The 16,939-nt window shown below is 58.7% G+C and overlaps 1 protein-coding gene across 1 annotated transcript; it reads right to left on the bottom strand.

The window, feature by feature from the left end:
- Nucleotides 1-708: 708 nt before the first annotated feature.
- On the bottom strand, nt 709-16,840 carry RELB (RELB proto-oncogene, NF-kB subunit; the record flags this gene model as incomplete). Its single annotated transcript, XM_061443813.1, has 8 exons — nt 16,753-16,840; nt 14,949-15,020; nt 14,179-14,561; nt 12,089-12,246; nt 7,762-7,853; nt 7,543-7,674; nt 5,843-5,947; nt 709-939 (listed from the first exon to the last, which is right to left on the bottom strand). Coding segments are annotated over exons 1-8 (1,261 nt in total), but the record flags the coding sequence as incomplete, so codon positions are not given.
- Between the last annotated feature and the right edge of the window lie 99 nt (nt 16,841-16,939).

Below are 16,939 nucleotides of genomic sequence, written 5' to 3'. Positions count from 1 at the left end.
TCACATCCCCATCCCCCCCACATCCCCATTCCCCCCCATCCCCCCATCCCCACCCATTCCCATCCCCCCCCCACATCCCCATCCTCCCCACACCCCCATCCCCCCCACCATCCCCATCCCCCCCACACCCCCATTCCCGCCCACATCCCCATCCCCCCCACCATCCCCATCACCCCCACCCCCATCCCCCCATCCCCCCCACACCCCCATCCCCCCCCACACCCCCATCTCCCCCAATCCCCATTCTCCCCCCCCATCCCCCCCCATCCCCCCCCATTCCCCCCCACACCCCCATCCCCCCATCCCCATTCTCCCCCATCCCCCCCATTCCCATCCCCCCCCACATCCCCATCCCCCCCACACCCCCATCCCCCCCACATCCCCATCCCCCCCATCCCCATCCCCCCCCATCCCCATCTCCCCCCACACCCCCATCCCCCCCATCCCCATTCTCCCCCATCCCCCCCCATTCCCATCCCCCCCCACATCCCCATCCCCCCCACACCCCCATCCCCCCCACATCCCCATCCCCCCCATCCCCATCCCCCCCCATCCCCATCTCCCCCCACACCCCCATCCCCCCCATCCCCATTCTCCCCCATCCCCCCCCATTCCCATCCCCCCCACCATCCCCATCCCTCCCACACCCCCATCCCCCCCCATCCCCCCATGCCCCCCCCATCCCCATCCCCATCCCCCCCCCCCCCCATCCCCCCCCGTTACCGTGGCTGTGGGGCAGGTACGTGAAGGTGAAGGCCTGGCTGCAGGCGCTGTCGGTCAGGCGCTGCAGCACCACCTCCACCTCCACGGGCCGCTGCAGCTCCAGCTCCCGGTACGGGGGGGTCCGGAGCACGATGGCGACCTGGCGGTGAACGTCGGCCTGCGAGAAGTCGGCGCGGGCCTCCCACGTGGCCGTGCGGAACACCACCGCGATGTCCTCTGCACGGGACGGAGACCCACAGCGCCCCATAGCATCCTATGGAGCCCCATAGCATCCTACAGCATCCTACAGCATCCTACAGCATCCTAGAGCATCCTAGAGACACCTACAGCATCCACCTCCCACGTGGCCGTGCGGAACACCACCGCGATGTCCTCTGCACGGGACGGAGACCCACAGCGCCCCATAGCATCCTATAGCATCCTATGGAGCCCCATAGCATCCTACAGCATCCTAGAGCATCCTACAGCATCCTAGAGAATCCTAGAGACACCTACAGCATCCACCTCCCACGTGGCCGTGCGGAACACCACCGCGATGTCCTCTGCACGGGACGGAGACCCACAGCGCCCCATAGCATCCTATAGCATCCTATGGAGCCCCATAGCATCCTACAGCATCCTAGAGCATCCTACAGCATCCTAGAGAATCCTAGAGACACCTACAGCATCCACCTCCCACGTGGCCGTGCGGAACACCACCGCGATGTCCTCTGCACGGGACGGAGACCCACAGCGCCCCATAGCATCCTATGGAGCCCCATAGCATCCTACAGCATCCTAGAGCATCCTACAGCATCCTAGAGCATCCTAGAGCATCCTAGAGACACCTACAGCATCCACCTCCCACGTGGCCGTGCGGAACACCACCGCGATGTCCTCTGCACGGGACGGAGACCCACAGCGCCCCATAGCATCCTATGGAGCCCCATAGCATCCTACAGCATCCTAGAGCATCCTACAGCATCCTAGAGCATCCTATGGAGCCCCATAGCATCCTACAGCATCCTAGAGCATCCTACAGCATCCTAGAGCATCCTATGGAGCCCCATAGCATCCTACAGCATCCTAGAGACACCTACAGCATCCACCTCCCACGTGGCCGTGCGGAACACCACCGCGATGTCCTCTGCACGGGACGGAGACCCACAGCGCCCCATAGCGCCCCATAGCATCCTATGGAGCCCCATAGCATCCTACAGCATCCTACAGCATCCTACAGCATCCACCTCCCACGTGGCCGTGCGGAACACCACCGCGATGTCCTCTGCACGGGACGGAGACCCACAGCGCCCCATAGCATCCTATAGCATCCTATGGAGCCCCATAGCATCCTACAGCATCCTATGGAGCCCCATAGCATCCTACAGCATCCTAGAGACACCTACAGCATCCACCTCCCACGTGGCCGTGCGGAACACCACCGCGATGTCCTCTGCACGGGACGGAGACCCACAGCGCCCCATAGCGCCCCATAGCATCCTACAGCATCCTAGAGCATCCTAGAGCATCCTAGAGACACCTACAGCATCCACCTCCCACGTGGCCGTGCGGAACACCACCGCGATGTCCTCTGCACGGGACGGAGACCCACAGCGCCCCATAGCACCCCATAGCGCCCCATAGCATCCTACAGCATCCTATGGAGCCCCATAGCATCCTACAGCATCCTAGAGACACCTAAGGCATCCACCTCCCACGTGGACATGCGGAACACCACCGCGATGTCCTCTGCACGGGACGGAGACCCACAGCGCCCCATAGCGCCCCATAGCATCCTATGGAGCCCCATAGCATCCTACAGCATCCTAGAGCATCCTACAGCATCCTAGAGCATCCTACAGCATCCCATAGCATCCTATACAGACCTACAGCATCCACCTCCCACGTGGCCGTGCGGAACACCACCGCGATGTCCTCTGCACGGGACGGAGACCCACAGCGCCCCATAGCGCCCCATAGCGCCCCATAGCATCCTAGAGCATCCTACAGCATCCTAGAGCATCCTAGAGACACCTACAGCATCCACCTCCCACGTGGCCATGCGGAACACCACCGCGATGTCCTCTGCACGGGACGGAGACCCACAGCGCCCCATAGCACCCCACAGCGCCCCATAGCGCCCTAGAGCATCCTAGAGACCTACAGCATCCACCTCCCACGTGGCCGTGCGGAACACCACCGCGATGTCCTCTGCACGGGACGGAGACCCACAGCGCCCCATAGCACCCCATAGCATCCTGTGGAGCCCCATAGCATCCTACAGCATCCTAGAGACACCTACAGCATCCTAGAGCATCCTATGGAGCCCCATAGCATCCTACAGCATCCTAGAGACACCGACAGCATCCACCTCCCACGTGGCCGTGCGGAACACCACCGCGATGTCCTCTGCACGGGACGGAGACCCACAGCGCCCCATAGCGCCCCATAGCATCCTATGGAGCCCCATAGCATCCTACAGCATCCTACAGCATCCTACAGCATCCACCTCCCACGTGGCCGTGCGGAACACCACCGCGATGTCCTCTGCACGGGACGGAGACCCACAGCGCCCCATAGCGCCCCACAGCGCCCCATAGCATCCTATAGCATCCTATGGAGCCCCATAGCATCCTACAGCATCCTAGAGACACCTACAGCATCCACCTCCCACGTGGCCGTGCGGAACACCACCGCGATGTCCTCTGCACGGGACGGAGACCCACTGCGCCCCATAGAGCCCCATAGCGCCCCATAGCATCCTACAGCATCCTATGGAGCCCCATAGCATCCTACAGCATCCTAGAGACACCTACAGCATCCACCTCCCACGTGGCCGTGCGGAACACCACCGCGATGTCCTCTGCACGGGACGGAGACCCACAGCGCCCCATAGCGCCCCATAGCATCCTACAGCATCCTATGGAGCCCCATAGCATCCTAGAGCATCCTACAGCATCCTAGAGCATCCTAGAGCATCCTACAGCATCCTAGAGCATCCTAGAGACACCTACAGCATCCACCTCCCACGTGGCCGTGCGGAACACCACCGCAATGTCCTCTGCACGGGACGGAGACCCACAGCACCCCATAGCGCCCCACAGCATCCTAGAGCATCCTAGAGACACCTAGAGCATCCTAGAGAGATCTACAGCATCCTACAGAGCCCTAGAGTATCCTAGAGACTTACAGCATCCTATAGAGCCCCATAGCATCCTATGGAGCCCTAGAGCATTCTAGAGACCTACAGCATCCTATGGAGCCCCATAGCATCCTATGGAGCCCTAGAGCATCCTATAGAGCCCAGTGCTCCCAATGCAATCCTAGGGTACCCAGATGCCATCCCAGTGTACCCAGATGTGATCCCAGTGTACCCAGATGCGATCCCAGTGTACCCAGATGTGATCCCAGTGTACCCAGATGCTATCCCAGTGTACCCAGATGTGATCCCAGTGTACCCAGATGCCATCCCAGTGTACCCAGATGTGATCCCAGTGTGCTCCCAGTGCAATCCCAGTGTACCCATATGTGATCCCAGTGTACCCAGATGTGATCCCAGTGTGCTCCCAGTGCAATCCCAGTGTACCCATATGTGATCCCAGTGTACCCAGATGTGATCCCAGTGTGTCCCAGTGTACCCAGATGCGATCCCAGTGTACCCAGATGCGATCCCAGTGTACCCAGATGCGATCCCAGTGTACCCAGATGCGATCCCAGTATACCCAGATGTGATCCCAGTGTACCCAGATGCCATCCCAGTGTACCCAGATGCCATCCCAGTGTACCCAGATGCGATCCCAGTACCCAGATGCTATCCCAGTGTACCCAGATGCCATCCCAGTGTACCCAGATGCCATCCCAGTGTACCCAGATGCGATCCCAGTGTACCCAGATGCGATCCCAGTGTACCCAGATGCGATCCCAGTGTACCCAGATGCGATCCCAGTACCCAGATGCTATCCCAGTGTACCCAGATGCGATCCCAGTGTACCCAGATGCGATCCCAGTACCCAGATGCTATCCCAGTGTACCCAGATGCCATCCCAGTGTACCCAGATGCCATCCCAGTGTGTCCCAGGGTACCCAGATGCAATCCCAGTGTACCCATATGTGATCCCAGTGTACCCATATGTGATCCCAGTGTACCCAGATGTGATCCCAGTGTGTCCCAGTGTACCCAGATGCGATCCCAGTGTACCCAGATGCGATCCCAGTGTACCCAGATGCGATCCCAGTGTACCCAGATGCGATCCCAGTATACCCAGATGTGATCCCAGTGTACCCAGATGCCATCCCAGTGTACCCAGATGCCATCCCAGTGTACCCAGATGCGATCCCAGTACCCAGATGCTATCCCAGTGTACCCAGATGCCATCCCAGTGTACCCAGATGCCATCCCAGTGTACCCAGATGCGATCCCAGTGTACCCAGATGCGATCCCAGTGTACCCAGATGCGATCCCAGTGTACCCAGATGCGATCCCAGTACCCAGATGCTATCCCAGTGTACCCAGATGCGATCCCAGTGTACCCAGATGCGATCCCAGTACCCAGATGCTATCCCAGTGTACCCAGATGCCATCCCAGTGTACCCAGATGCCATCCCAGTGTGTCCCAGGGTACCCAGATGCAATCCCAGTGTACCCATATGTGATCCCAGTGTACCCATATGTGATCCCAGTGTACCCAGATGCGATCCCAGTGTGTCCCAGTGTACCCAGATGCTATCTCAGTGTGTCCCAGTGTACCCAGATGCTATCCCAGTGTGTCCCAGTGTACCCAGATGCTATCCCAGTGTGTCCCAGTGTACCCAGATGCAATCCCAGTGTGTCCCAGTGTACCCAGATGCAATCCCAGTGTGTCCCAGTGTACCCAGGTGCGATCCCAGTGTCCCAGTGTACCCAGATGCCATCCCAGTGTGTCCCAGTGTACCCAGATGTGATCCCAGTGTACCCATATGTGATCCCAGTGTGTCCCAGTGTACCCAGATGTGATCCCAGTGTGTCCCAGTGTACCCAGATGTGATCCCAGTGTGTCCCGGTGCGCTCCTGGTGCAGTCCCAGTGTATCCCAGTGCAATCCCAGTGTATCCCAGTGCAATCCCAGTGCAATCCCAGTGCAATCCCAGTGTGATCCCGGTACCTTTCTGGACCTTGTCGCAGAGCAGGTAAAGCTCCTCGCCCCCCGTGCAGGGCCCGCTCTCCTTGTTCATGCGGCAGATCCGCAGCTCCGACGTGTTGGTGGATTCTATGGGATCACCATGGAATGGGATCGGGAACGTTCCCATCAGGATCATCCCTTCCCACCCAAACCCCATGGAATGGGATCGGGAACGTTCCCATCAGGATCATCCCTTCCCACCCAAACCCCATGGAATGGGATCGGGAACGTTCCCATCGGGATCATCCCTTCCCACCCAAACCCCATGGAATGGGATCGGGAACGTTCCCATCGGGATCATCCCTTCCCACCCAAACCCCATGGAATGGGATCGGGAACGTTCCCATCGGGATCATCCCGTCCCACCCAATCCCCATGGAATGGGATCGGGAACGTTCCCATCGGGATCATCCCTTCCCACCCAAACCCCATGGAATGGGATCGGGAACGTTCCCATCGGGATCATCCCTTCCCACCCAAACCCCATGGAATGGGATCGGGAACGTTCCCATCGGGATCATCCCTTCCCACCCAAACCTCATGGAATTAGGATCGGGAACGTTCCCATCGGGATCATCCCTTCCCACCCAAACCCCATGGAATGGGATCGGGAACATTCCCATCGGGATCATCCCTTCCCACCCAAACCCCATGGAATGGGATCGGGAACGTTCCCATCGGGATCATCCCTTCCCACCCAAACCCCATGGAATGGGATCGGGAACGTTCCCATCGGGATCATCCCTTCCCACCCAAACCCCATGGAATGGGATCGGGAACGTTCCCATCGGGATCATCCCTTCCCACCCAAACCCCATGGAATGGGATCGGGAACGTTCCCATCGGGATCATCCCTTCCCACCCAAACCCCATGGAATGGGATCAGAAACGTTCCCATCGGGATCATCCCTTCCCACCCAAACCCCATGGAATGGGATCGGGAACGTTCCCATCGGGATCATCCCTTCCCACCCAAACCCCATGGAATGGGATCGGGAACGTTCCCATCGGGATCATCCCTTCCCACCCAAACCCCATGGAATGGGATCAGAAACGTTCCCATCGGGATCATCCCTTCCCACCCAATCCCCATAGAATGGGACTGGGAACATTCCCATTGGGATCATCCCTTCCCACCCAATCCCCCATAGAATGGGACTGGGAACATTCCCATTGGGATCATCCCTTCCCACCCAAACCCCATGGAATGGGATCGGGATCATTCCCATCGGGATCATCCCTTCCCACCCAATGCCCCATAGAATGGGACTGGGAACATTCCCATTGGGATCATCCCTTCCCACCCAATCCCCATGGAATAGGATCATAAATGTTCCCATCAGGATCATCTCTTTCCGACCCACCCTCTCAGAATGGGACTGGGAACATTCCCATTGGGATCATCCCTTCCCACCCAATCCCCATAGAATGGGATCAGAAACGTTCCCATTGGGATTATCCCTTCCCACCCAATCCCCCATAGAATGGGATCGGGATCATTCCTTCCAACCCCATCCCCATAGAATGGGATCGGGATCATCCCTTCCCACCCAATCCCCATGGAATGGGATCAGAAACGTTCCCATTGGGATTATCCCTTCCCACCCAATCCCCCATAGAATGGGATCGGGCTCCTTCCCCTTGGGATCCCCCCCCACGGATCGGGATCGCTCCCCACGTACTCTTGTCGAAGATGGGCTCAGAGAGCACGGGCCCGAGGTGCCGCGTGTGTCCCGCCGCATCCCGGTAGGAAGCCTGGAAGCAGATCCGCACCACGTTCATGTCCACCTCCTGGTGGTTCCGGAGCGCTCCGGCTGCGGGGGGGACACCACAGGGGGGGTTGGTGGCCCCACGGGGATGGGCTCATCCCACCGGGACACGGACGGAGCCCCTGGAGCTACCTTTGAAGGGGTCGATTCCCAACTGGAGCTTCTTCTCGATGGCCGCCTCGATCTCCTTCTTCTTCACGCACTGGATGCCCAGGTTGCTGAAGCTGCAGAGATGGGATGGAGCGGCTCCTTCCATCCCAACCCCATCCCAACCCATGCATACCCATCCCAACCCATCCGTACCCATCCCAACCCATCCATACCCATCCCAACCCATCCTAGCTCCATTGTAACCCATCTGAACTCCATCCCAACCCATCCCAACCCATCCGTACCCATCCTAGCTCCATTGTAACCCATCTGAACTCCATCCCAACTCATCACAACCCATCCATACCCATCCCAACCGATCTGTACCCATCCCAACACATCCGTACCCATCCCAACTCCATCCCAACCCCATCCTAACCCATCCATACCCATCCCAACCCATCCTAACCCATCCCAACCCATCCGTACCCATCCCAACTCCATCCTAACCCATCCCAACTCCATCCTAACCCATCCCAACTCCATCCTAACCCATCCCAACCTATCCGTACCCATCCCAACCCCATCCTAACCCATCCCAAACCATCCGTACCCATCCCAACCCATCCATACCCATCCCAACCCATCCTAGCTCCATTGTAACCCATCTGAACTCCATCCCAACCCCATCCTAACCCATCCCAACCCCATCCTAACCCATCCATACCCATCCCAACCCATCCGTACCCATCCTAACTCCATCGTAACCCATCTGAACTCCATCCCAACCCATCCATACCCATCCTAACCCATCCATACCCATCCCAACACATCCGTACCCATCCCAACCCCATCCCAACCCATCCGTACCCATCCATACCCATCCCAACCCCATCCTAACCCATCCGTACCCATCCCAACCCCATCCTAACCCATCCCAACTCCATCCCAACCCATCCCTGCCCATCCCAACCCCATCCTAACCCATCCCAAACCATCCCTGCCCATCCCAACCCCATCCTAACCCATCCCAACTCCATCCCAACCCACCCATACCCATCCCAACTCCATCCCAACCCACCCATACCCATCCCAACTCCATCCTAACCCATCCCAACCCATCCGTACTCATCCCAACCCCATCCCAACCCATCCCACCTCCATCCCAACCCCGTCCCAACGCCATCCTAACCCATCCCAACCCCATCCCAAACCCATCCCAACCCATACCAGCCCCATCCCAACCCATCCCTACCCATCCCAATCCCATCCCAACCCCATCCTAACCCATACCAACTCCATCCTAACCCATCCCAACTCCACCCTAACCCATCCCATCCCCATCCTAAGCCATCCCAACCCCATCCCAACCCATCCCACCTCCATCCCAAGCCATCCCAACCCCATCCCAACCCATCCCAACTCCATCCCAACCCCATCCAAACCCATCCCAACCCTGTCCCAACTCATCCCAACCCCATCCATCCTAACCCCATCCCTACCCCGTCCCAGCCCCATCCCTACCCATCCCAACCCAACCCCATCCCAACCCATCCCAACTCCATCCCAACCCATCCCAACTCCATCCCAACCCATCCCAACCCTGTCCCAACCCATCCCAACCCCGTCCCAACCCATCCCAACTCCATCCCAACCCTGTCCCAACCCATCCCAACTGCATCCCAACCCATCCCAACTCCGTCCCAACCCATCCCAACTCCATCACAACCCATCCCAACTCCATCCCAACCCAACCCCATCCCAACCCCGTCCCAACCCATCCCAACTCCATCACAACCCATCCCAACTCCATCCCAACCCAACCCCATCCCAACCCATCCGTACTCATCCCAACCCCATCCCAACCCAACCCCATCTCAACCCATCCGTACTCATCCCAACCCCATCCTAACCCATCCCAACCCCATCCTAACCCATCTCAACCCATCCCTACCCATCCCAACCCCATCCCAACCCAACCCCGTCCCAACCCCATCCCAATCCATCTCAACCCCATCCCAACCTCATCCCAACCCTATCCCAATCCATCTCAACCCCATCCCAACCCCATCCCAATCCATCCCAACCTGCAATCCTACCCCTTTGCACTTCCTGGAGATGGCTCCTTCCATCCCAGCCCCATCCTAAACCCATCCCAACCTGGAATCCTGCCCCTTCCCACCTCCTGGAGGCAGCTCCTTCCATCCCAACCACATCCCAACTCAGAATCCTGCCCCTCCCACCCTCCCAGAGGCAGATCCTTCCATCCCAACCCATTGCAACCCCTTCCCAACCTGGAATCCGCCCCCTTCCCACTTTCCTGGAGGCAGCTCCTTCCATCCCAACCCATCCTAACCTGGAATCCTGCCCCTTCCCACCTCCCTGGAGGCAGCTCCTTCCATCCCAACCCATCCCAACCTGGAATCCTGCCCCCTTCCCACCTTCCTGGAGGCAGCTCCTTCCATCCCAACCCATCCCAACCTGGAATCCTGCCCCTTCCCACCTTCCTGGAGGCAGCTCCTTCCATCCCAACCCATCCCAACCTGGAATCCTGCCCCTTCCCACCTTCCTGGAGGCAGCTCCTTCCATCCCAACCCATCCCAACCTGGAATCCTGCCCCCTTCCCACCTTCCTGGAGGCAGCTCCTTCCATCCCAACCCATCCCAACCTGGAATCCTGCCCCCTTCCCACCTCCTGGAGCCAGCTCCTTCCATCCCAACCCATCCCAACCTGGAATCCTGCCCCCTTCCCACCTCCTGGAGGCAGCTCCTTCCATCCCAACCCATCCCAACCTGGAATCCTGCCCCCTTCCCACCTTCCTGGAGGCAGCTCCTTCCATCCCAACCCATCCCAACCTGGAATCCTGCCCCCTTCCCACCTTCCTGGAGGCAGCTCCTTCCATCCCAACCCATCCCAACCTGGAATCCTGCCCCCTTCCCACCTCCTGGAGGCAGCTCCTTCCATCCCAACCCATCCCAACCTGGAATCCTGCCCCCTTCCCACCTCCTGGAGGCAGCTCCTTCCATCCCAACCCATCCCAACCTGGAATCCTGCCCCTTCCCACCTTCCTGGAGGCAGCTCCTTCCATCCCAACCCATCCCAACCTGGAATCCTGCCCCCTTCCCACCTTCCTGGAGGCAGCTCCTTCCATCCCAACCCATCCCAACCTGGAATCCTGCCCCCTTCCCACCTCCTGGAGCCAGCTCCTTCCATCCCAACCCATCCCAACCTGGAATCCTGCCCCTTCCCACCTCCTGGAGGCAGCTCCTTCCATCCCAACCCATCCCAACCTGGAATCCTGCCCCCTTCCCACCTTCCTGGAGCCAGCTCCTTCCATCCCAACCCATCCCAACCTGGAATCCTGCCCCCTTCCCACCTCCTGGAGCCAGCTCCTTCCATCCCAACCCATCCCAACCTGGAATCCTGCCCCTTCCCACCTTCCTGGAGGCAGCTCCTTCCATCCCAACCCATCCCAACCTGGAATCCTGCCCCCTTCCCACCTTCCTGGAGCCAGCTCCTTCCATCCCAACCCATCCCAACCTGGAATCCTGCCCCCTTCCCACCTCCTGGAGCCAGCTCCTTCCATCCCAACCCATCCCAACCTGGAATCCTGCCCCCATCCCACCTTCCTGGAGGCAGCTCCTTCCATCCCAACCCATCCCAACCTGGAATCCTGCCCCCTTCCCACCTTCCTGGAGGCAGCTCCTTCCATCCCAACCCATCCCAACCTGGAATCCTGCCCCCTTCCCACCTCCTGGAGGCAGCTCCTTCCATCCCAACCCATCCCAACCTGGAATCCTGCCCCCTTCCCACCTCCTGGAGGCAGCTCCTTCCATCCCAACCCATCCCAACTCAGAATCCTGCCCCCTTCCCACCTTCCTGGAGGCAGCTCCTTCCATCCCAACCCATCCCAACCTGGAATCCTGCCCCTTCCCACCTTCCTGGAGGCAGCTCCTTCCATCCCAACCCATCCCAACCTGGAATCCTGCCCCTTCCCACCTCCTGGAGGCAGCTCCTTCCATCCCAACCCATCCCAACCTGGAATCCTGCCCCCTTCCCACCTTCCTGGAGGCAGCTCCTTCCATCCCAACCCATCCCAACCTGGAATCCTGCCCCTTCCCACCTCCTGGAGGCAGCTCCTTCCATCCCAACCCATCCCAACCTGGAATCCTGCCCCCTTCCCACCTTCCTGGAGGCAGCTCCTTCCATCCCAACCCATCCCAACCTGGAATCCTGCCCCCTTCCCACCTTCCTGGAGCCAGCTCCTTCCATCCCAACCCATCCCAACCTGGAATCCTGCCTCCTTCCCACCTCCTGGAGCCAGCTCCTTCCATCCCAGCCTCATCCCAACCCCATCCCATGCCGGTACCTGTGCCGGGGGTTGCTCTGGGGCCTCAGCACCACCTGGCAGAGGCCGTTGCTGCAGTCCTTGCCCACCAGCCCATGGGGGTGCACGCGGTGGGGCCAATCCTTCCACACCAGGCACGCGGTCACCGTCACCTCCGGGATCGCGCCGCAGTTCAGGAGCTGCAGGGACCAAACCCGGCCATGGGGCACCCGGGGGGTGGGGGCAGCACCCATGGGCCAGCAGCACCCAAGGGAGAGCCAGGGAAGGGGCTGGAAGCACCCGGATCCAACCCTCGGGGATGCCTTCCATAGGGCAGGCTGCTCCTTGGGCACTGCCAGGGATGGAGCATCCCAATGGCTCCATAGCATCCCACCAGCCTCGGGGGGAAGAGCTTCATCCCAAGATCCCATCCACCTCTCCCTGCTCCCATTATCTCATCCCATCCATCCCGTGGCCAAAGCCCCTCTTCAGGTCCCCTGGAGCCCCTTTAGGCAGTGGGTGTTCCCCCCCCTTGGACCTGCAGCTACCATTGGATGCAGTGGGGAGCTCCCATAGGACACAATGAGGAGTTCCTATAGGACACAATGGGAAGCTCCCATAGGACACAATGAGGAGTTCCCATAGGACACAATGAGGAGCTCCCATAGGACACAATGAGGAGTTCCTATAGGACACAATGGGGAGTTCCCATAGGACACAATGGGGAGCTCCCATAGGACACAATGGGGAGCTCCCATAGGACACAATGGGGAACTCCCACAGGACACAATGAGGAGCTCCCATAGGACACAATGAGGAGCTCCCATAAGACACAACGGGAAGCTCCCATAGGAAACAACGGAGAACCCCCACAGGACACAGTGGGGAACCCCCATAGGACACAGTGGGGAACCCCCATAGGACACAATTGGGAACTCCCATAGGACGCAATGGAGAGCTCCCATAGGACACAACGGAGAGCTCCCATAGGACACAATGGAGAACCCCCATAGGACACAATGGAGAGCTCCCATAGGACACAATGGAGAACCCCCATAGGACACAATGGGAAGTTCCCATAGGACACAGTGGGGAGCTCCCATAGGACACAACGGGGAGCTCCCATAGGACACAACGGAGAACCCCCATAGGACACAATGGAGAGCTCCCATAGGACACAATGAGGAGCTCCCATAGGACACAATAGGGAGCTCCCATAGGACACAATGAGGAGTTCCCATAGGACACAACAGAGAACCCCCATAGGACACAATGGGGAACCCCCATAGGATGCAATGGGGAGCTCCCATAGGACACAATGGGGAGCTCCCATAGGACACAATGGGGAGCTCCCATAGGACACAACGGAGAACCCCCATAGGACACAATTGGGAGCTCCCATAGGACACAACGGAGAACCCCCATAGGACACAATGGGGAGCTCCCATAGGACACAACGGAGAACCCCCATAGGACACAATTGGGAGCTCCCATAGGACACAACGGAGAACCCCCATAGGACACAATGGGGAGCTCCCATAGGACACAATGGGGAGCTCCCATAGGACACAATGGGGAGCTCCCATAGGACACAGTGGGGAGCTCCCATAGGACACAATGGGGAGCTCCCATAGGACACAATGGGGCTCTCCCATAGGACACAATGGGGCTCTCCCATAGGACACAATAGGGAGCTCCCATAGGACACAACGGAGAACCCCCATAGGACACAATTGGGAGCTCCCATAGGACACAATGGGGCGCTCCCATAGGACACAACGAGGAGCTCCCATAGGACACAGTGGGGAGCTCCCATAGGACACAATGGGGCGCTCCCATAGGACACAATAGGGAGCTCCCATAGGACACAATAGGGAGCTCCCATAGGACACAATGGGGCGCTCCCATAGGACACAAGGGGCTGTCGGTGGCCTTCAATGATCTTCTCCTCACCCCGCACCCCAAATCCTCCTCCTCCTCCTCCATCCATCCCGGAGCCGTTTCCCTGTGGACCCACCATGACGCGGGTCCGTGAGGTCCCAGCTGACTCCCCCACATCCCTCTCCCTCCCTGTGCTTCCCCCAAGCTCCCGACCCCCTTCCCGACCCCAATCCCGGCCGATCCCAGCTCACCTCGATGGCGGGCAGGGTCTTGCTGGCCTCGGTGCTGCTCTGGCCCAGGATGCTCCCGGCCGAGCGGCCCTCGCACTCGTAGCGGAAGCGCATCCCGCGCTGCTTGGGCTGCTCCGTGATCACCAACCGGGGCGGCTCCAGCAGCTCCTCCAGCTCCTCCTTCACATTCCCGGCGCCGGGAATCCACCGGCTCCGCTCCCCCCCCAGCGAGAGGCTGCTGAGGCTCTGGGTGAGCTGTGGGGCGCCGCCTGCCCCCGCGGTGCCCACCATGGGGCTGGAGCCGCGGGGCACCAGCTTGGCCGAGGGTCGGGGGGGGGGTTTGGGATGGAGCGGGGCTGGATCCGGCTGGAATCCGTCCTCCTTCATCACCTCCTCGATGATCGCTATGGGGCGAGCAGGACCCCTCTGAGCCGGGCCTGATCCCAAGGGATGGGTCCAGGCGGATCCTGCCCCTTTCCCACCTCCTTCAGGGGGGCTTTGAGCAAGCCCATCCCATTCCATTGACCTCCCACTGCATCCCATGGGGGGCTCCCCCCTGGGATCTACGGATGCAGGAGGTGGGATCCCATCACCTGAAGGTCCAGGATCCGGTTCCGGCTCCCAACACACACCGGGATGCCGACGGGAATCACTCACCTAAATCATCTGCAAAGGGAAGGCCATGGAGGGACCCGCACCCATGGGTGCCCCCTGAGGGGACCCCCAGCCTGCAGGAGCCGAGCTGGGGGCACCCTGATCCAGGGGGAACAATGGGATCAGGGGGAGCTTACCAGGGACAGGAGCAGCGTGCGCCATGGCCAGGCCGGGATCCTGCAGGGCAGCTCCTATGGGAACACGGGAAGGTTAATCCATGGATATATGGGAAGGTTAATCCATGGATATATGGGAAGGTTAATCCATGGATACATGGGAAGGTTAATCCATGGATATATGGGAAGGTTAATCCATGGGTATATGGGAAGGTTAATCCATGGGTATATGGGAAGGTTAATCCATGGGTATATGGGAAGGTTAATCCATGGATACATGGGAAGGTTAATCCATGGATACATGGGAAGGTTAATCCATGGATATATGGGAATGTTAATCCATGGATATATGGAAAGGTTAATCCATGGATATATGGGAATGTTAATCCATGGATATATGGAAAGGTTAATCCATGGATATATGGGAATGTTAATCCATGGATATATGGAAAGGTTAATCCATGGATACATGGGAAGGTTAATCCATGGATATATGGAAGGTTAATCCATGGATATATGGGAAGGTTAATCCATGGATACATGGGAATCTTAATCCATGGATACATGGGAAGGTTAATCCATGGATATATGGGAATGTTAATCCATGGATATACAGGAATGTTACCCAATAAAGACACGGGAACATCCCCCATGGATACACGGGAACATCCCCCATGGATACGTGCATATATCCCCCATGGATACACAGGAGCAACCCCCACGGATACACACATATATCCCTATGGATACACAGGTACATCCCCATGGATACACACATATATCCCCCATGGATACACATATACACCCCTATGGACACACACATACATCCCTATGGACACACATACAACCCTATGGACACACACATACACCCCTATGGACACACACATATATCCCTATGGACACACATACATCCCTATGGACACACACATACATCCCTATGGACACACACATACACCCCTATGGACACACACATATATCCCTATGGATACACACACATATCCCAATGGATACATACATATATCTCTATGTATACACACATACATCCCTATGGACACACGCATATATCCCTATGGACACACACGTATTCCCTATGGACAGACATGTACATCTCTATGGACACACACATATATCCCCGATGGACACACACATACACCCCTATGGACACACGTGTACATCGCTATGGATACACGCCTATATCCCTATGGACACACGCATATATCCCTAAGGACACACACGTATATCCCTATGGACACACACATACATTCCCTATGGACACACACATATATCCCCCATGCATACACGCATACATCCCTATGGATACACACATATCCCTACGGACACACACATATCCCTACGGACACACACATATCCCTATGGACACACACATACATCCCTACGGACACACACATATATCCCCTATGGACACACACATACATCCCTACGGACACACACATACATCCCTATGGACACACGCATACATCCCTATGGACACACGTGTATATCCCTACGGACACACACATGCATCCCTATGGACACAGGCATATATCCCTACGGACACACACACATATATCCCTATGGACACACACATACATCCCCCGTGGACACACACATATATCCCTATGGATACGCACATATCCCGTTCCCGTTCCCTTCCCCGTCCCCGTTCCCCCTTCCCCGTTCCGTTCCCCCCCGCCCCCTTTCCCCCCATTCCCGTTCCTCCCTCCCCGTCCCCGTTCCCTCCCCCAATCCCCGTTCCCCCCTCCCCGTCCCCGTTCCCCCCCGTTCCCGTTCCCCGTTCCCATCCCCGTTCCCGTTCCCCCCTCACCTCCCTCCTCCGCCATGTTCCCGGGCTCCGCTCCCCTCAGCTGGAAATCCCCTGGCGGGCAGCGCCGCCATTGGCTGCCGCCCGCCATGACGTCACCACGCCGCGCACCCCCTCCCAAGTGGGCGTGGCGCCGGTCGCTGCTCTCGCGAGATCTCGGCGGGACCGAAGTGGCGGGCGGGGCGGGGCG

This window comes from Pezoporus flaviventris, unplaced genomic scaffold, assembly GCF_033815535.1.
Source record: "Pezoporus flaviventris isolate CSIRO_AGI_PZ_B2104156 unplaced genomic scaffold, CSIRO_AGI_Pfla_v1 ptg000532l, whole genome shotgun sequence".
Classification (NCBI taxonomy): domain Eukaryota; kingdom Metazoa; phylum Chordata; class Aves; order Psittaciformes; family Psittacidae; genus Pezoporus; species Pezoporus flaviventris.
Note: the sequence above shows the minus strand (reverse complement) of the source record. Positions and strands in the feature narration are given on the sequence as shown.